At 35.2% G+C, this 22501-nt stretch overlaps 1 protein-coding gene and 1 long non-coding RNA gene across 6 annotated transcripts in view; one reads left to right on the top strand and one right to left on the bottom strand.

The window, feature by feature from the left end:
* The window catches only part of LOC129479481 (uncharacterized), a 180028-nt gene extending 157778 nt beyond the window's left edge, over positions 1–22250 (bottom strand). Inside the window, exon 1 of the long non-coding RNA XR_008656694.2 lies at positions 22018–22250. This is a non-coding gene — a long non-coding RNA (uncharacterized lncRNA). The remainder of the gene's footprint in view (positions 1–22017) is intronic.
* Positions 1–22501, top strand: part of PPP1R9A (protein phosphatase 1 regulatory subunit 9A) — a 425821-nt gene that overhangs the window by 319974 nt on the left and 83346 nt on the right. For 4 of the 5 annotated variants that reach the window (XM_063634668.1, XM_055272657.2, XM_055272660.2 and 1 more), the window contains exon 6: positions 4468–4603. In XM_063634668.1, the coding sequence (XP_063490738.1) occupies positions 4468–4603 (136 nt within the window). Of the gene's footprint in view, positions 1–4467; positions 4604–9787; positions 9854–22501 lie in introns of all 5 variants that reach the window. The other variant, XM_063634663.1, reaches the window with a different exon arrangement.

Here is a 22501-nt window from a genome sequence, read left to right as displayed (position 1 = left end):
TGAGTAGCACTTGTCTTTCAGAGAAAATGAACTTTATTCCTATTAGAAAAACTGTTAAACTAAAAGATCTGAAGACAACATTCTCGAATAAGTTTAAAGAATTTATGGCTTAAATTAATCTGAATTCTAATTTACCTTTTACCTTGAGCTTGGCTGCTGTTTTCAATTTATATGCATTTTATACATTAACTGCTACCCTCAATTTCCTGTCAACTTTGTAGTAAGCGATACTCTCTCAAATGCTACTCTATGATGCATTTAAGTAAAGATAAAAGGTCAATCTAGGCTTTTCTAAAATTACCATTCTAGGATATAAGCTTCTGAATTGCTTTATATTTGTATGATTAGACATAATTTCTGACATTTAAAAATTTACCAAAAATGTAATGAATTCAAGGTAGTCATTATATGTCTATGGATTCGTTTAGCACGTTAAAGACTTTATGTATCTTTAACTATAAAAACCTAATATTGCTAAATAAAATTATTCTGTGTATCTCTAGGCAATCTAGAACTCATATTCTAGAATTATAGATCAGCAGTGAACAAAGCGAGGATGTCTACTCTTACACCTTCTTTTTAATATATGTTGGAAGTTTTAGCCAGGGCATTCAGGCAATAAATACATAGACAAATAAATAGACAGATAGGAAAGGAAGAAGTAAAATACGTATTTCTTCATAGTGGATGTGATATTATATATCAAAAGATTCTAGGAAATCTACAAAAAGCTACTAGGATTAATAAATGAGTTTAGCAAGGTCGCAGAATACAAGGCCAGTATTCAAAGATCAATTATATGTCTATACTTTAAAAGCAAATAACCAGAAACAGAAATTTAAAAGCCAGTATCACTTACAATACCAAAAAAAAAAGAGAAATACTTAGAGGTAAATTTAACAAACAATTTTTTAAGACCTATATACTGAAAACCATAGTATATTATTGAGAGAAAGTAAAAATCTGAATGAATACAGAGATACACCATGTTCAGGGATCAGATAAGTCAATTTTGCTAAGATATCAGTTCTCCACAAATTAATTTAGAATTCAAAGCAATTCTAAATTAAACCCAATGGGCTTTGTTTTAGAAATTGACAAGCTGATTGTAAAATTTATATAGAATTGCAGAGGAAAAACAATTGATACAGAGTTAGAAAACTCACACCACCTAAATACTTTTTATATAGTAATCAGAGAAGTGTGTTATTAGCATATGATGTTGAAACTATTCATTATCCATTTAGAAATACAAAAGGAAACTCCACCCTTACCACACTTCATACATGGAAATTAATTTACAAGATATCATAGACCTAGTCTAAAAGCAAAACATAAACACTTTAAGGAGAAAAATAGGAGAAAATCTTAGCAATCTTAAATCAGGCAGAGGCTTTTTAGATAGGGAGCAAAAGCTATCAAATTTTTTTTTTTTTTTTTTTCTTGAGACAGGGTCTTGCTTTGTCACCCAGTCTGGAGGGCATTGGTGCAATCATGGCTCACTGCAGCCTTGACCTCCTGGGGTCAAGCAGTCTTCCCACTTCAGCCTCTCAAGTAGCTAAAACTACAGGTGCATGCCACCACACCTGGCTTTTTTTTTTTTTTTTTTAAGAGATGGGTCTCATTGTGTTGCTCAGGCTGATCTTGAACTCCTAGGTTCAAACATTCCTCCCACTTTGGCCTCCCAAAGTGCTGGGATTACAGGAATGAGCCACCGTGTCCAGCATGAATTTTTATAACAAAGTGATAAATTAGACTTCCTTGAGAGATACAATTTAAAAAATGAAAAAACAAGCCACAGACTGGGACAAGTTAATCAACTAAATGCATAAACACATACATGTATATTGTGTGTGTATGTTTGTATATGTGTATTGAACATACATGGACAAGGATATGTGTCAAGAATATATAAAGGGCCAGGTGCAGTGGCTCATGCCTGTAATCCCAGCACTTTGGAGGGGGCCAAAGTGAGAGGATCACTTGAGGCCAAGAGTTCAAGAACAGCCTGGGAAAAACGATGAGATGTCATCTCTACAAAGAATTATAAAATGAGCTTTGCCAGGCGTGGGGCACATGCTTGTTACCTCAGCTACTCAGAAGGCTGAGGCAGGAGAATTGCTTGAGCCCAGGAGTTAGAGGATACAGTGAACTGTGATCATGTCACTGCACTCCAGCATGGGTGACAGAGCAATACTCTGTTTTAAAAATAAAATACACACATACGTGTGTGTGTGTGTGTGTGTATTTTTGTCTATAAAGAACAATTATAACTCAATAATAGACAACCCAATTTTCAGTTATGGGTGAAACAGTTGAAAAGATATTTCACTGGAGAAGATACATGAATAGTCAATAAGTGCATGAAAAGGTAATATCATTAGTCATCAGGGCAATGGAAATTAAAAACATTATGAAATACCACTAGATACCTACTAGAATGGCCAAAATTTTTAAAGACAGTACTACATGTTGATGAGGATGCAAAGCAACTACAGCTTTTATGCATTGCTAGTGGGAATATGAAATGATACTATTACTTCGAAAAACAATTTGACAATTTCTTTATAAGTTAATTATACATTTACCATATGACTCATCAATTCCATTATTTGTCTAAAGGAAATGAAAACTTATGTTCACATAAAGACTTGTTCACAAATGTTTATAGTAACTTTCTTTATAATATCAACCCAAATGCCTATCAGTAGAAAAATAGATAATCTAAATGTGGTATATTCAATACAATGGAAAACTATTTAGTGATAAAAAGGAGCAAATAACTGATACTTACAGCAACATGGATAAACCTCCAAATCATTGAGGTGAGCCAAACAAGCTAGACACTCTAAAATTCTATTTTTATAGAACTCTAGAAAAGATTAATATAGGCCCAGGATGAAGATGACTTACTGGAAAGGATTATAAGGGAATAGTTTGGGTTGATGGAAATGTTCTGTATCTTCATCGGTGTGGTAATTACATGTTTACATATGTATCACAGTTATTGAACTGTACATTTAAAATGCGTGTATTTTATTGTGTGTAAATTGTACCTGAATAAAGATGAAAAAGATAGTATTTATAAATTCTATTAATACTTGATTTCCAAAGGAAAATAATGCAAAAGATAAGTGAACACTTAAAGATAATTTCAAAGTAAGTCTTGCTTGAAACTATATAAAAGTATTTATTAAAAGGCAATTAATTACTAACATCCAAGTGTGAAAATTTTGACCTTTAGTGTATTGTGCAGAAAAATTGTGGTATATTTCATTTAAAATTTATCGAAGACAGCAATGTACATTAATCGGAGGAAAGCATCAATTAAATGTAGAAACAAGATTTAAACAAAGATTCATGTTAAAATAATGATAATACTTAGAAACTACGTCCTAGAGACACATTATTTGTATTTTTAGAAAAACAGAAACATAGTAGTGTGAAAAGATGTTAAAAAATGAATATTAAATTGTTGAGCACAACACATTATGTTGGCAAGAATATACCATAAGTGACTGTAGCTTGCAATAAGGAAATATCTTCCTTGTTTTTCTCTTTAGGCTTTTTTTACAGGCATTAATAACAAATTTTCCTTTCCTCCCCTTATTTATTGAACCACTCCCCTTCTCATACTATCTTTTCCCCCAAAGGAAGTGAATTAATTCACCACCTCTTGTTATTACAGTTTTTCATTTTAAAAACAAAAAAACACTAAGTTTTCCCTTTCTCTTATTTCCAAAGTTATATATTTAGCCACCTAAGTTATGCTATACATCAAAATGTTTGTTGTTGTTGTTGGTTTGAGACAGTCTCTGTCACCCAGTCTGGAGTGCAGTGGTACCATCTTGGCTCGCTGCAACCTCTGCCTCTCGGGTTCAAGCGATTCTCCTGCCTCAGCCTCCAGAGTAGCTGGGACTACAGGTGCGCGCCACCATGCCCGGCTAATTTTTGTATTTTTAGTAGACAGGATTTTGTGTTCTTGGCCAGGCTGCTCTCGAACTCCTGACCTCAGGTGATCCACCCACCTTGGCCTCCCAAGGTGTTGGGATTATAGGCTTGAGCCACTGAGCCTGTCCCTCAAAATGTTTTTGAAGTAATTTTTGTTATAGTTATACAAATGCTTCTTGAGTTCAATGGTACAGGAAATTACGAGCTTGCTTCCGTTTTGTATGGCATCAAAAATGTGTGAAGTACTGCAGAATGGGTTACATATATTACATCTTCTCTTAAAATGGTAATTTTTATGGTCCTTACTTCTTTTCCTTTATGAGCTGTGTCCCTAAAAATCACTTTAATTGCACATCTAAGCTTCCTTCTCACCCAAGAAAAGCATTTTGAAGTACGTAGGTGATATTACTTTCTTGAGGCTTGATGGACCCTGCTGAGATCAAACCTGCTTACTTTTCTTAGCACTCCTTTTTGTTGGAGAGTCTTAAATATTAGTCTTTGTTAACCTTTCCACAGATTTGTTATTGGGCGGGAAAAACCAGGACAAGTGAGTGAGGTTGCCCAGTTGATAAGCCAGACACTGGAACAGGAGAGGCGCCAGAGAGAGCTGCTGGAACAGCACTATGCCCAGTATGATGCCGACGATGATGAGGTCAGTAGTGCTTGCAAAGATTCTTTTTCCCACATTTTCTAATTCATGAAACTCTCTCTACTGTATAACAGTATGACAGGTTTTATGCAGTTTGTTGAGGAAGGTGTATCCACATTGAACTAAAATTCTACCTTAGAAAAGAAATACTACTCGCATCTGATAGACGCTTAAGAATCAAGTCATGGTTCCTGTTTACAGTGTGAAGACTGTGGACACAAATAAGTCCTATCTTTTGCACTATTATAAAGGAAGTCATAGAAACAGAAAAGGATAAAAACACAAAAATGTGAATAATGTCTGTCTTTATTGGTGGAATTGGGTGATTTTCTCTCTCTGCTTTATATTTTTTCAATCTTTTCCAAATGTTCTACAATAGTATGTAATGCTTTTCCAAAAAATCGGTAAACACACCCATACACGAACAAATATACATAGAAAAGTACTAAAGATTGCTGAGTGTTTCCAGTGTTTTTTTCCCCCAGGAAGAGAAAGTTCTTTGGATCTGCTCACTATGATTTGTGCTAACATAATGCAGAACAAAGCTTTCCACTAGCACATGTTCCATAGAGCAGATACATATTGGAATAATTTTACATCCTGCTTTCTGTAAAAGATTAAGTAAATGAATAGAAGCTAACCCCCAAGTGAAAACGGCTCTCCAGAACCCTTGTGTGCTGTAATATAATACAGATGCTGGTCTATTTCTAATGTCATTGAAATGTACATTGATATAATGGGACAACATGCTTTATTATAAACATGTTTAAACATTCATATGTTTCATAATGGTGTGTCAAAAGATCCATCAACAATTTAATTGTAGTATTTTTATACTCCATAAACTAGTACATATTCAGATAAAACAAATATTCTTCATTCCAGCTAATATAACCACAGTGAAACTTCATGTATTCAACCCCTTCTTATCTGAATATATAATTTTTCAGAATTTTGCTTTCTAGCCAGGATATAGAGATTAATAAACAGACATTCAAATATTTTCACATATTTTTAATCTGAGATGTTTTAATCCCAATGTATATTAAGATCTCATGAATATGTGGTATAATGAGGATATATTCTCCACTTATAGCAGAAAATTAGAGGTGGTATATCCGTTAACTTTTGATCAAAGAATAATACATTAGAAATCCTTTAAATGAATGAATTAGACTCTTAGAACTTGATTTAATTTATTTTCTTACTTGGTGAGTCCATTTGAAATGGCAAGTATATTTTCATTACACTGAGATATTTTGTGTGAAAAATGTTCTCTTGAATTTTCAAAGTAAAAAAGGGATTTCCTCGAATATTTTGAACTTGTGTCTTACCTGGTTTTCAATTCTCTACATTAGTATTTTTGTATTTTATCAGAGACACCGATTTGCTTTGGCTGCAAGCTTATTCTGAGATTGTAGAATCATTCTCTGCAGGTTTGATTTTTGCCTCCTCACTGTGCTAGGATTTTTGGTCTTAGGTTCTAGGGAGTACAGTGACATCAAGTGGTGGAAGAGGACATGGCCAGGCTTTCTAGTCTATGTGCCTTGGTGTCTTTGGCCTGAAAACACAGGGATTGCGCTAGATCACAAAATTCCTTCCAGCTTCTAATGTTTCATGAATATGAAATAAGACATCAAGTCTAACAAGCAGAGGGGGCAAAGAAAGAAAATAGTCACATTTTCAAGGCACTCCAAGTAAAACATTTAGATCACAGACCACACATTTTCTGCAGGTATATTGAGGCGCTGATCACTTTCATCCCCAAAAGTTGATATAAGATTTTGCTTTTTTTTTTTTTTTTTAAAGACACAGGGTCTTGCTCTGCCACCCAGACTGGAGTGCAGTGGTGCAAGCATAGCTCACTATATCCTCGAGCTCTTGGGCTCAAGCCAACCTCCTGCCTTGCCTCAGCCTCCTGAGTAGCTGGGGCTGTAGGCACACAGAACCACATCCTGCTAATTAAAAAAAAAAAAATTTTTTTTTTTCATAGATGAGGTCTCACTATGTTGTCCAGGCCTGTCTTGAACTTCTGGCCTCAAGCAATCCTCCTGCCTCAGCCTCCCAAAGTGCTGGGATTACAGGTGTGAGCCACCCCACCTGGCCCAGATTTTTCTTTAACTTGATAATTTGAATAGATGGAAAAGGAATAGTTTTTACTTGACATTTATACTTAGGAATGTATCACATCTTAAATGGAAGATTGCTAATATAATTTTTTTGTTTGCCTGTTTTTGTAAAGTAATCAGAGTTATCACCTGAGCAGATATTTTCAGGGGCAAGGAAATTAAATAAATATTCGGTGGCAGGCACTTTGCAAGGTGTCTTTCCTACATGATCTCATTTAATCTTTAATGCAGCCAGAAGAGATTTTCTTTTTTTTCCTAGAAATGCAGCAACTGAGGTTTTTTCTAGTGGTACATCCAGTAGCTGGCAGAGTTGAAATTGGAATAAAGTCTTGCTGGCTCCAAAGCCTGGACTCTTTGCAACACACTTTGCTGTTTTTGAGTAGCATGTACAGAACACTCCTGCAGACACAGAATAACTGGGTAACAAAAGATGTTAAGAGAATTACTGTTTGGGGTGATGGAGTTTAGGTTCTATGATTCTTTGTTCTGTATTCCTAATAATAGGGAAATCAAGTCTTTGGATAATTATTTTCTCTATGCAACAGTCGATAAGAATCATCTTTATAGAGTTTAAAGGGAAGAATAATTGAGTGCTCAAATTTTTTTTTAATTAGTTTAGCTTTAAGTTAAACTGTTTTTTCTTTCTGCAAGTTGTAGAAGTAAAAACGAGGTGCTTGCTATGTTACTCCAAGTAACTCACTTTATGGAAAAAAGTCAAGGAGACTTCTCCTTTGTATCTATCTCTCATCCTCCTCTGTGACTTGGGTTTTTTCCCTTTCTTGTGTTACACACTGCCTCACCAAAACATGCCTAGCTAAAACCAACTGTTAATTTTCAGTGCATAGGAGAGATGAAAGCTGTACAAATAGTGAAAATCCGCTCCAATGTTAAAACTTCAAATTATCACTTGCTTCAAATTCTTTTTTCTAATGCTAAAAAAATTATTAAATGGATTGATTTGAGTGCTTTTTCCCCATTTTCTATTTACTTTCTGTCTTCTTTTGTGGATGAAGAATAAAATGTCCAAGAGGCATAAAGGAAATGAGAAGAACAAATATTTGATATCTAATGGATAAATGCTTCTTGAATAATTGAGTTAATTTCATATATAATTGAACAATTTATTGTTTAATATATCTTTGTTAATCAGTCACTTAGTTTTTTACTTTTATGATTTATAGAATCATCTTGTGATTTCAAAGTTAGAGTTATTTTTATTTGACAATATCCCCTGTGACATTCCCTGCACCAGCCAGGAAAACCTCCAATTAGATACAGAGCAACCAAGTTCATCCAACTGATTTACAGAGCCAGCTCTTAGTCAGCATTTTCTGCTGAAGGACAGATAGCTTCTGTTTTTGATCAAATCATCCAAAGTTGGTTGTAACTTGTCACATTGACAGAGGGTATTTGCTTGCTTGCATTCACTACATGGAAAACATCACAATGGGAGAAATAGATTCTGAAATTATAAATCTACAGTGGAGCTCTAAAAACTATATTGAGGAAGATTACCTTACAATATATTGCTTATGCTTAGACATATCTGTTTCAATGCTTTAGGAAATTATAAGTCATACTCTAGTAGAATTTAAGCTATGTAGATAATTTTCAAACTATTGAAATTTCTGCTTTTTCTGCTTTTTCTTCCTCCACATCTTTAGAAGGGTTTAAAATAAGCAAACAGCCAATTTTATTTTAATTTGCATCCCTGTTTTTGTTTACTCTCTGTTAAACATTCTGATTAAAAAAAATTTTTAAATGGCTCTGCCTAAAAGCTGTAGAATAAAAAGGAAGATCCTATTTAAGAAGAGGGAGATGAATATTTGAACAATTGAAAAATTTTAAATGTATATCTGAATATATCTGTGATTCATGATTTAATTTCTGTTTAATAGAAGTATTGATCACTTGTTTTTCTTTCTTTCTTTCTCTTTCTTTTCTTTTTTTAACAATCTGAAAGGTTGCCATGGAGGATTTCAATAAATCTCTCAGACAATCAACACTATTTCATGACACTCGGGGGATATGATAAATTTTTCAACTAGAATTTAACTTTTTAATAACATTTAATCTCTTGTCATACTCCACCACTATCAGTGTGTAGCCTTTTAGTAGTGAGATGATGTAATTATGGTATATATTTTGTGTAGTGTGTATATATTATGAGTATTTTTTATTTAAGAGCATTATGTGGTTTGAAATGCTGCAGGCTTAGACTGGAAATACAGTATGAACTGGTGCTATATTCCACTTTTGAGTTAGAAAATAGGTATGGTCATTGAAATTAAAATAAAGTATTGCACTTTAAAAATTATGATTATTTGACTTCCTTAAATATTCTTTTAAGATACAATATTTATTACATTGTAAAGTCTTAGCTATAGATAGCATTTCTAAGTCTCCTTAGGCAGTGGTTCATAAGAAGGTTAATCATCACTCCAGAAACTGAAGCCCTTTCATATACTGAAGCCCCTAAAATATAATTTAATCTTTCTTTCATAATTTGTTTTCATTACTGGAAATTAATATCATTATAACAATATTATAGCAACTTTTTTTTTAGAATCTTTTAAAGTATTGAATACAGTTTAGAGTAGCTGCCCACGTGGGTATGGTTTTTTATTGCTTGTGTTAGCATGTAATAATTAGAGACAAAAATATAATGGAAGCTTTGGTTTGCATAAGTATTAAAAGGTATACAAGAATATAATATTTATGTTATAAAAAGTGTTAGAGGGATAACATTAAGTTTGACTCATACTGTTTGCCATTCCTAGTTGGAAACAGCTTCTGTGTGTAAACAAGAGATTGCAATTATTATGGTTGGCCTTTTGATAATGTGAATATAATAATGTAAATAGACTTTATACTGTATCTATAATACTGAGAAACTAAGAGTGGGGGCATTTTTTACCAACATGCAGCAATATTGTCTTAATACTTAACAGTGTGTATTACAGTCAGCGCTGGGACTCAGTGGTTTTCTATCCTTTATCAGGCTGCTCTCTGTGGTGGGGGTTAAGCCTTCTTTAATATTTTTTGTCAACCATTTTAGAACACTGTGGCTGGATTGCAAGGAATGTCTGGCAACTGCAATAACAATAACAACTATTTTCTTAAGGTTTGTTTTTTGGTTTAAAGTAATGCTTACCTGTACTTTCCTGCTTCATATGTAAAATTAAATATTCTTTGTGTCTTATTAACTATCTATATGTTCTGAAGAACTTCTCTAGAGTGATGTGTTTTGTGCATTGAATAATAGTTTGAAAATAATCATTCAAAAAACATTTAATTCTGAAACATAGCATATATTTTAGGTATAGGTTCTGCAATTTAGACTCACTTCTTAATATTTAGCCATGGATATTTTAAACTACTAACACTTTAAATATCTTGTGATTCAAATTAAATGGAAAAAACAAATGTCCAACAGCAGGTCTGTATGATGTTTACACAGTAATAATGCACATAGTGATTTATACTGTCTGTAAATCCAGTACTTTTTTAGAAAATAATCTTTTGATACAAAATTCTTGATTTTTCAAAACACTAAATATGTCTTTAAATTATAGTAGTATTTAGTTGTATGATTTATATGGTAGACATATCAAAATATCTAAAATGATACTGTACTTTAAATAATAAAATAATTCTCGTTATGTTTAGTTGCTGTTAATATAGATAGTGGTGCTTAAAAATGGAGGTTGAGTGTATGTAAAAGGCAGGCTGATTTATGGCAATTAGAGGAGCCTGAAGAATAAAAGAAATATATTTAACAGCCTGTTCACAGACTCCAATTTGGTCTAATGTCTAAAATCATTAAATTTAATTATATCCTTTGTTTTATGATCCCCAAATCTATAGCAATGGTCATTGTCACCGAAGCCAAGAATCACAAGGTGCTTGGAAAATATTCCATTTAAGACCCTATCCATATGTGCACTGGCCTAAGTAGTGTATACACATGCTTCACACACACACACCACACTCACACCACACTCACACCACACTCACACCACACATACCCACACACACCACACACACCACACACACACACCACACTCACACCACACATACCCACACACACCACACATACCACACACACACACACACACCACACTCACACCACACATACCCACACACACCACACACACCACACACACACACCACACTCACACCACACTCACACCACACACACCACACATACACACACACACACACACAACCACACACACCACACATACCCACACACACACCACACACACGACAAACACCACCCTCACACACCACACACACAAATACATACACACCTCACACCCCCACACCACACACACACCACATACCCACACACGACACGCACACACCACACATACCCACACACACCACACATGCACACACTACACACACCTCACACACGCCCCCCCCACACACACACACACATACACTCACTCACTCTGATCCCACGGGTTAGACATCCTCCTGTACTTGAAAGATTCTCTCTAGAAATAGTCTTCATATATGGAGATGTTATTTCTTAATACACTGTGTACAGACAGAAAGATGGGTAAAGGGGAGATACAGGTTAGGATAGGAACCTTCATCTAAACAATGCCATCTTTTTGTAGCTCATTTTCTTTGATTTAAAAAAATTATGATGCAGATGATTTGAATATATTTTCCTTCCCACTGCCACATTGTGATGTTATTTACTTATGAGCTAGATACGAAATACCAAATAAACTTTATCAAATTCTTCCATGTAATTAAATTTCTCTGAAAGTGTAGACTTTGTACTCCCTAGAAACTATGCTAGAACAATTCAATATTACAATGATGAAACACAGAGTTTGCAATGTTAAAGAGATGTCGTAGAAACTACTACAAATGACAGTATTTTTCTGACTTTAAAAACATATATTTTATTAGTTGAATAATTTACCAAAAGGTTCTAAAATGCTAAAAGACATAGTGAGAGATGGATGCCTGGGAAACAGACTTACTTTCCCAGGGGCCATCGGGATCCCCTGGATTTTCTATGCCTTTTGTTTCCTCTACCTTTTATGGTGTCTAGTACACTGACTCTGTTGCCCTTGTATGTCAGCTTAATCCTGTGCACCTTTCAGGGTTCCATTTCAGTTTCATCTCCTTCACAAAGCATTGCTGGGCTAGCGGTCTTTTAAAAGTGTGTCAGTAGCACTGTGTGTATCTCTTTCTATCATTATTTATCCATAAATTCCCCCCATTAGCCTGTAATCTCTTCAATGACAGGTTTCAATGGGCTTTTGCTTGCTACAACATTTTAATTGTCTTGAGAGTCCATGAATTTGCAAGAAGACCCTATCTCTATCACACTAAACCACAATCTTCTTCATGTAAAACCAGAAAAAAAATGAATGTGCATATTTTAGCCCTTGAAAACCTTTGGGACTATCAAAATAGCAACCTGGTGACTCACAGTAACATGCCTTCTTTTTAGTCATAACTGAATAAACCTACAGTTGAAACAGAATAGTCAAAATGGCCTAAATTACAATACTGCATATATGTCCTTATCTCCTTCCCAATGCATTCACTTAGCAATAGCCTTAAATCATAGAAACATATTTTCTATCACGGAAGTACATTTCCATCTGCATTAAAAACTGAATGGTGATGTGGCCAAGGACTGAGATGGTAAAGCTGCTTTATCATGGAGTTTTGCCAGGCTTGATAAAAGATATTAAAAACTCTAATTGATTTCTGAAGTTTCAGTTCCTAAAGGGATTTTTTAATGGATTTATTGAGATAAATTTGATATAGAATGAAATGCACAGATCTTAAATGTATAATTTTATTTGTTATCATTACATAGCCCCATTTAAATATCAACTTTAATGAGTAATAATTTACATACAATAAATGCACAAATTTTAAGTGTATTTAAGTTAATGGTTTGATGAGTAACCACCACCATAATCAACATATAAGACATTTTTATTACCTCAAATAGTTACCTTATGGAACTTTGTGGTCACTCTCAGCCTGAGACAACTATTCAGTCTGCTTTTTGAAACTAAGTTAATATCTCCAATTCTAGAATGTAATTAGAATAAAAGCACGACATACTTAATTCTAGAATGTAATTACAATAAAAGCAGAACATACTTTTCTTGAACTGCTTCTTTCACTCATCATAATGTCATAATTATCGTTAATGCTTAAATGTTATGATGATACTGTAATTGGTATTGCTTTGAGTTATAGTAGACAAAACCCAGGGTCCACCTGATATGGGATGCCTAATTAGGAAACTTCATCATAAAGCTGGAACCCCATGGACTACACCTTTCCGTAAGGTGAAAATAAATCTATCACCCCAGGGACTGCATAGAAAATTGCCAGTGTCAAACCTTGGGTGATGAGTGGAAAAGCCAAAAAAACTTTTCTAAGAAATTATGATCACAAGTAGCCTTAATTTATGTTACTTTTCAGAAGAAAAAAAAGCATATCTTTCCTTGGGCATTCATCTTTACTCAAACAAAAAAAGTTAAAGTTTCGAGAAATATGAGTTGACGGTTTCAAGGTACAAAGTTCACAGGGAAATAAAGCACCATGAGTAAAAAACAGCAGAAAATAGAAGAAAGGGAGGGAGGAAAAGCAAAAGAAGAGAAAGAAGAAAGAAAATAAATATGTCAAAATCATTTTATTATCAATTATACCAAACTAGAACAAATATCTCCAATTGCATATAACTTATTCCAGAAGACAGAAAAACAAAAGTAGTACAACTTTGATACCAGGAATGCAGTAAAACTTTGAGAGTGTGAGATGTATGAAGTAATAAAACATAACTTTGGTACCAAAAGCTAACAATGATGAGAAAGAAAACTTGTAGGTCCATCCCATTCATAAAACCAATGAAAAAAAGTCCTAAACAAAATATTAGCAAACCATATGAAGCAACATATAAAAGAGATAATATATCATAGCTAGGTTGGGTTTAGCCAGGAATGCAAGTATGGTTTAACATTGGAAAATCTGTCACTTTTTATATTTGACATTGTACTGGAAGGCAAGTAAAAGAAATTAAAGAAACTGTAAAGGAAGAAATGAAACTGTTATTCACATATGATGAGATTGTCTATTTAAAAAATCTCAAAAAGTACCAATAGATAAGTTATTAGAAATAGTATAAAATTATAGCAACTTTGCTAAATACATAATTAATGTAAAATAAAACATCTATTTCAATATGTCTGCAAACCAGGAGAAAACATAATTTATAAGTTACCATTCACAAGACTTCAAGACATAAATGATAGGGAAGACCTCATAGAGAAAAATAAAATTGTATTGAGATATACTAAAGAAAGTGTATAAAATAGGGCAAAGAAACCTTGTTCATGGATTGGAAGATTCAGTAACTGTTGATTCAGTGCAATTCTAGTAAAAATAATTTCAAAAGATTTTTAAATGCAATTTGATAAGCTGTTGCTAAAATATACATGAAAAGGCAATACATGAGAAATAACCATGGCATTTCACATGCTTTTAAATGGAAATAATTATTATTAAACTTTAGTAAATTTATACTTTGGGGCAAAAGAATGGGCAAGTTGGTCAGGGAGCCCAGAAACAGCACTTTAGATATACAAAAACCTGATTTATGACATAGATTACACTCTAGAAGAGTTGAGAAATGTTTGGCTCTTCAATAAAGAGAATATAGTGAAGTTGAGCCCCCATATAATCCATAGCCAAAATTCCATCTCAAGTGGAATGACTACTCAAATGTGAAAAGCAAAAATATAAAATTTGGAAGATAGCGTAGAAGAATACCTTTATGACCTCAGTTTTTAGAAATGTTTCTTATAGCTGGGTGCGGTGGCTTATGCTTGTAATCCCAGGACTTTGGGAGGCCGAGGCGGGTGGATCACGAGGTCAGGAGATTGAAACCATCCTGGCTAACACGGTGAAATCCCGTCTTTACTAAAAATGCAAAAAATTAGCCGGGCGTTGTGGCGGGCGCCTGTAGTCCCAGCCACTCGGGAGGCTGAGGCAGGAGAATGGTGTGAACCTGGGAGGCGCAGCTTGCAGCGAGCCAAGATCACACCACAGCACTCCAGCCTGGGCCACAGAGCGAGACTCCGTCTCAAAAATAAATAAATAAAAATAAATGTTTCTTAAATGAGCCACTAAGAAAACTGACAACATTAAAACTTAACTTCTGTTCATTTAAAGAATACTTTTAAGAAAGTGAAAAGACAAACCATACACTGGAATAAAATGTTTAAAAAATAAATAACCAAAAGTAAATTACAGTAACATGTTGCTTAATGGTGGGGATAAATTCTGAGAAATGTGCTTTTAGGCAATTTCATCATCATGTGAACGTTATAGACTGTACTTACCCAAACCTAGATAGTATAGCCTACTACACACCTAGGCTAGATGTTACAGCCTATTTATCCTAGGCACAAAACCTGTACAGCATGTTATTGTACTGAATACTGTAGGCAATTTTAACACAATGGTATTTGTGTATCTAAGCGTGGAAAACGTACAGTAAGAATATGGTATAAAACATAAAAAATGGTACACTCGTGTAGGCCACTTACCATGAATGGTGCTTGCAGGACTGGAAGTTGCTCTGGCTGAGTCAGTGAGTAAGTGTGAACACTAGGACATTACACTATTGCAGACTTTATAAACACTATACATTTAAGCTACAATAAGTTTATTTAAAAATATTTTCTTTCTTCAAAAATAAATTAACCTTAGCTTACTCTAACTTTTTTATTTTATAAACTTAGATTTTTTAAAACTTTTTGACTCTTTTTTTGTAATAACACTTAGCTTAAAACATACACTGTATAGCTGTACAAAAAATTTTATCTTTGTTCAGTAAGCTTTTTCCTATTTTTAATTTTTTACTTTTTAAATCTTCTTGTTAAAAACGAAGACACAAACATACACATTAGCCTTGGCCTACACAAGGTTAGAATCATCGATATCTTCTACCTCCATGTCCTGTGTCGCTGGTGGGTCTCAGGGGCAATAACATACATGGAGCTGTGATCTCCCATGATAACAATGCCTTCTTCTGGAATACCACCTTTATAGTTAGTCTTTTTTTTATAAGTAGAAGGACTACACTCTAAAATAACAGTAAAAAGCATAGTAAATACATAAACGACTAACATAGCTGTTTATTATCAAGTATGTACTGTACATAATTGTATGCACTATACTTTTATAAAACTGGCTGCACAGTACGTTTGTTTACACTAGTATCACCAAAAACATGAGTAATGTATTGTGCTATGACATTATGACAGCTTTTCAGCTCCATTATAATCTTACGGGACCACTGTCATATGTAAGACCCAGCACTGACCAAAATGTCGTTATATGGTACATGACTGTATATAAAAAGTACTTCTATGAGGCAGTAAGGAAAGACTACAGTGGGCCATTGGCTTGAACAGGTATGTCTTAGAAGAGGAAATCTCCGTACCAGATGATGTCCAAATATATTAGCAATCAGCAAGTGAAAATTAAAAACCAAAATAAAATACTACTTTACACCCACTGCATTGATTTACATCAGATATTTTAAGTTTCAGTGAGGATATGGAGTAAGGGAAACTCTTATTCTCTGCACATAGGAAAATAAATAAGCCCAACCATTTTGAAAAATAATTTGGCATTATCTAATAAAGTTGACTAAACAATTATATTTTTTGTTAACCACCCTAGTAAAATTCATATACGTGAGCCATAAGACATGTATAATATTGTTCTTGTAGTAGTAAAAAAAAATCGAGTATATCTGACATCTCTATCAACAAGAGAATGGATAAATATATTATCGTATAGTCATACAATGAAATCGTATGTTGATTTAGCAACCCACAACAACTGCTGGAATCTTAGGAGCGCAGGATTAAAAGCAAAAAGGCACAGAAAAATACACACAATATTATTCCATTTATATAAAGCATAAAATCATGTCAAAATGACACAATGTTTGGATATAAAAATATAGCAAAACTAAAAAAAAAAGAAAAAAAAAACTGATAAAATTCAGCAGAATTACTCCAGAAGAGTAAGCAACTGAAACGGAATCAAGGAGGCACACACGGAGGACTTCAATGAAAATGAGTGGTTCTGTTCCTTTTCCTGAAATAAGTTGTCAGTTTATTGGTGGTGGTTATATAATTATTCATTATTTTTTAAATTTATTAATTGAATAGGCTTTATGTCAACTCAGTATTTAACATAATTTAAAATCAGCTGTGTATAATGTATTTTGCAGTTATGTGATTATGTGGATATAAAATGAATATGACATAGTTCCTGCTCTCTGAGGACTTATAAAATGGCTTAAAACTCTGTGTCTTCAACTTGCTTCAGTATGAGAATATCATGGTACTTCTTTAAAAATACTGATTTATCCACCCAGCCTCAGACCTACTGAATCTGAATATGGCTTGCAAGGGTGTCACCTGCGGATGTTTGTGGGAAGCGGTTAGATGCAATCAGTATTGGAGTGGTCCAGTGTAAAGATGCCAGGAATCTTGCAGTAAAGATCTTTGAGTCCTGGTATTGCAAGCACTTTGCAAGAAGGAATGGCTGCCACAAACCACAAGACAGCCATGTGAGGAAAGGATTAGGATTGTTCTCCCTGGAAGGAGACTGTAAGATTGAGACTATGTTTATCACTAATCTATGTAATACCATAATCCATGTAATACCACCAATGACATTTTTGTTGGTTTTACTTTCTTTTTGTACTTTAAATGATGTAACTGTAATTTCTGGCTCTATTTGATGATCTGATAGCATTTTTGCAATTATATGAATCAATTTTTATGTAAACACCATATTTTTCAAGATTCAATTACTTGTACAATTATAGAATTACTAAAATAATGATAACATGTCTCTTCAGTCTCTCATAGCTGCCCTCTTCTATAGAGGAAAATTCAGGGAAATACAAATCTCTTAGTCTCTTCCCACAGTTCTACTGGCATCAGAATAAGTGCTTCATTGTTCTCTTGGCAAGTAAAATGAAACTCAAGGAAGACTGCCAGTTTGAATTTGCAGTGTGACATTTGAATTATAGAGGTCTACTTTGGTCTGTCGACTGTTTAGTTCAGGATCTCAGTGGGAAAAGAGATCACTGGTTCCCTTCTCATATAGAATATATTTATCAGGGACTTAAATACAATAGCATTTCTCTCTTTATAAGTGGGTAAATGTATTAAGTGGAATTGAATTAAGAATATTAAGACATGGTGAATATATTTTATACTCACAAGCAGCTTATTTTGCTGTGGAAATAGTAAATATATATGGTAAAAAATTTAAATCCTTTTCAAGGCAACCTGTCAAAAGATCCAATAACCATAGTGTAAAAGAATCATCACAATTTTAAGGCATACAAAATAAAAATGAACTTGATATTTCTGGTTTCTATTTTTATTTGCAAGGAGATTTTTGTTGTTTTTGTTTATTTTCTGTAGCACAAGCAGCTGTGGCAATAAAGGGTATGTTCAAAAAAATTTTTTTTTTTTTTTTTTTTTTTGAGACAGAGTCTTGCTCTGTCATCCAGGCTGGAGTGCAGTGGCATGATCTCAGCTCACTGCAACCTCCGCCACCCCGGTTCAAGTGATTCTCCTGCCTCAGCCTCCTGAGTAGCTGGGACTACAGGCACATGCCACCATTTGACCCAGCAATCCAATTACTGGGTATATACCCAAAGGATTATAAATCGTTCTACTGTAAAGACACATGCACACATATGTTTATTGCAGCACTATTCACAATAGCAAAGACTTGGAACCAACCCAAATGCCCATCAATGATAGACTGGATAAAAAAAATGTGGCACATATATACCATGCAGTACCACACAGTCATAAAAAAGGATGAGTTAATGTCCTTTGCAGGGACATGGTTGAAGCTGGAAACCATCATTCTTAGCAAATTAACACAGGAACAGAAAACCAAACACCGCGTGTTCTCACTCATAAGTGTGAGTTGATCAGTGAGAACACACAGACGCAGGGAGGAGAATATCACACCCTGGGGCCCATCGGGGGTGGAGGGCTAGGGGAGGGATAGCATTAGGAGAAATACCTAATGTAGATGATGGGTTGATGGGTTGATGGGTGCAGCAAACCACCATGGCACATGCATACCTATGTAACAAACCTGCATGTTCTGCACATGTATCCCAGAACTTAAAATATAAAAAGAAACACATTAAAAATAATAATAAAAAGAAATTGAATGTCTGACCCATGGACAGACAATACCTCTGGCCTGATATTCTCAGTTTGAGATGGATCAACTTGAACTCATGACCAACAAGATTGGAAGGGTTCAACATTGTTTGTCAAATAGAAATGACAGATTCCAGAAAGCTGCCAGCCTGTCTACAAGTGGTAGCCTTCTGTTTGATTAAAACTTTGTCTCTCTGCCTCCTGAAACGGGGAGTTTGGCGTGGTGATGTCTTCAATTCATAGATTTTCTTTAAATCCCTGGTGTTGGTTCACTGATAGTTCTGCCAAGTTGTTCAGTGTTGTCTTCTGGTTTTTCAGTCTCAGCACTGGTTATGCAGACACCAGAATGGACATGGCCACTCTGCTCAATAGGCAGCACACAAGTCCATTTATATCACTGGCCAATACTCCCCTTGATGAAGCTTGTTATATTTTTACTAACTCTGGGTCTGTTGCGACTGACTTGTTGGGTCTGTCACTCCTAAAATTACACACTGGCATATTAAAGTTTGGGATAGATAGGGTTGGGAGTGGTGGCTCACACCTGTAATTCCAATACTTTGGGAGGTTGAGGTGGGAGAATAACTTGGGGCCAGGAGTTCAAGATCAGCCTGGGCAACATAGCAAGATCTGTCTCTAAAAAATAATTTTGTAAAAGCCCAGCATGGCAGTGCTGCATGCCTATAGTCCTAACTACATGGGAAGCTGAGGTGAGAAGATCACTTGAGCCCAGAAGTTTGAAGCTGCAGTGAGCTATGATTGTGCCATTACACTCCAGCCTGGGTGACAGAATGAGTCCCTGTCTCTAATCAATCAATTAAAAAAAAGTTTGGGATGGCAAACAGTGGAAGCAAATTTTGGCAACTGGTCACATTCTTTGAACTGCTCATATAGCTGCACCTTAGAGGTATTTTTATATATTTAAATGTATTTAAAGAAAGGCTTTTAAAAATAGAATCAGAATCTGCAGGTTAATAGGATCTCCAGGTGATTCTGTTAAAAATAGTTTTATTGATGCATAAGATATACATCATTTCAGGATACATGTGACAATTTAATATATTCATTTAATTTGTAATGATCAAATCCGTTTACTTGGGATATCCATCACCAAAGAAAGACCTTTGTAAGAAGTCTTTTCTTAAAAAAAAAAGAAAAAATGTAATCTTTTCTTTAGGATATTTTAAAGAATTTAAAAATATATATATATGTATTTAAAGAAAGACAACCATTAGATCATGTAGCCTTCAGATGATTATAGAGATCCCTCCAAAATGAGGCTACTCTTAGTTACTAAAGGGAGCTTTCCTGAGGGATAACTAACTTATTATTTGTATGAGCCCTACGGGCAATTGTCCTTATGATTAAAGTCATTTAATCAGTTAAGATCTTATGAAAATGGTTCCTGATTTTAGGTAATGTGATTATTGGTACCACCTCAGTCTTGGAAGGCAGTCATGTCGGCCTCAACCTTTTGGCCAGGGTTTTTCTGTACAGTAGAATTGCTCTAACCCCTAGACTCCCTCCTTGTATGCCAAGGTTTGAGTCTGTGTAATTATTGATCCTGCTGTACCTGGTTTAATACCTTAAGCCAAGTGGAAAGGTCAATACAGAAGCTTAAGGAGAAAGTCCTGGGTTTCTAAGGTATATCCTGATGGTTTATGGGATTTCTTTAACCAATTGGGTCTGGGAGCCTAGGGAATATAGTTGTTATCAATGCTGCAAGTTAGACTAATTCTGCTGCTTGGAATCCTATTGATAGTAGTATTAATCATATGCTCTGAGATAGACTGAATGGCTTTGGTCCTTGCCACTCTTGGTCACATTGATCAGTGTGGCCAAGGGAATGCTATACTCGGGGAAAATTCACCTCAAGCCAAGACTGTGTAGAAATGAGGATGGACGTTGTTTGGAGACAATTCCTCCATGGGTTCTCCCTTCTCTGCTTGTTTTTTGAGCAGCAGCAGCACCAGCAGCCTATGTTTCAGATGATCTTTCCAATGGTGCTGATATCATTGGGAGATAGTATGTCCCATTAGGGCAGTGAGAGGTTTGTTTATCACTTGTTATTCAAAAATTTGAATTTCCTAAGGGCAGAATTCTTAACAAGATTTTATTAGTTATACTATCTTTCTTTCTCTTTTTTTTTTTTTTTTTTTTCTGGAGACAGAGTTTTGCTCTGTTGCCTAGACTGGAGCACATTGATGCAATCTTGGCTGACTGCAACCTCTGCCTTACGGGTTCAAGCATTTCTCATGCCTCAGCCTCCCGAGTAGCTGGGATTACAAGCCAGTGCCACCATTCCTAGCTAATTTTGTATTTTGTTTGTTTTAGTAGAAATAAGGTTTCACCATGTTGGCCAGGCTGGTCTCAAACTCCTGACCTCAAGTGATCCACCCACCTCAGCCTTCCAAAGTGTTGGGATTACAGGTGTGAGCCTCCACACCCAGCCTGGTTATACATTCTGCTTCATTTTTAAACCACATTCTTCTGGCAGTTCCCTGGATTTGAACTCTGTTTGGAAGCCATTTCTTAATTTTAGACTTAATTTTAAGGCTTTGAAAAACATCAAGTTTCTGTTTAAACAGAAAGAATTCCTTTCTATTTAACAGTACTCGCAACTGAACTCTATTATTTTTACATTTTACTACAAGCAGCAAGAAGAAATCAGGCAGCACCTTCACCACTGTGTTTAGAAGTCTACTTAGCCAGATCACCCTGTTCACAAGGAACACTTCCTACTTTCTCATTAGAGAAGGTGATAATGTTGCTAAGCTTTGTGTCACTACATAACAAGCACTCTCCCTTCCAGTTTCCACTCACAATCTGTGCAGTGCAATTTAGGCTTGCTCCAATACACTCTTCAGAATCCTTCTAGCCTTCGCCCACTGCCTGTTTCCAAGCCACTTCCCTGTTTTTTTCTGTATTTGTTTTGGCAGCATCCCTCTTCTATTTGCTGCATTACAAATTAACACCTAAACTTAGCAACTTAAAAGAAGAAATATTTGTACATTACCGTGTCTGTGGGTCAATTTAGCTGGATGCCTCTGACTCAGTCTCTCCCAAGGCTGTAAGTAAGGTGTTAGCCAGAGCTGTGGTCATCCAAATGCTCCACTGGGAGAGGATCTGCATCCAAGCTCACTCACAGCTGTTGGCAGGACTGAGAAGACCCACTTCCAGGCTCCCTTATGTGACTTGGCAGGCCTCAGGTCCTCACTGGCTGTTGGCCAGAAACATCAGCTCCTTGGGATGTGGGCCTCTCCCTGCTCATAAGATGGCAACTTGCTTCCCAATAGTGAGGGCTGAGAGAGAGAGAGCAAGAGGACAAAAGAGACACAAATCACAGTCTTTTTTTTTTTCAACTAATCTGAGAAGTGGCATTCCATTACTTTTGTTGTATTCTGGTTGTTGGAAATCTGTCGTTCAGCCCTCACTCAGTGGGAAGGGATTATACAAGAGCATGAACACCCAGAAAGCAAGGTCACTGGGGTCATTTTGGA

Source organism: Symphalangus syndactylus, chromosome 3 (assembly GCF_028878055.3).
Source record: "Symphalangus syndactylus isolate Jambi chromosome 3, NHGRI_mSymSyn1-v2.1_pri, whole genome shotgun sequence".
NCBI classification, from domain to species: Eukaryota; Metazoa; Chordata; class Mammalia; order Primates; family Hylobatidae; genus Symphalangus; species Symphalangus syndactylus.
The sequence above is the reverse complement of the archived record's forward strand: the minus strand, read 5'-3'. Positions and strand labels throughout refer to the sequence as shown.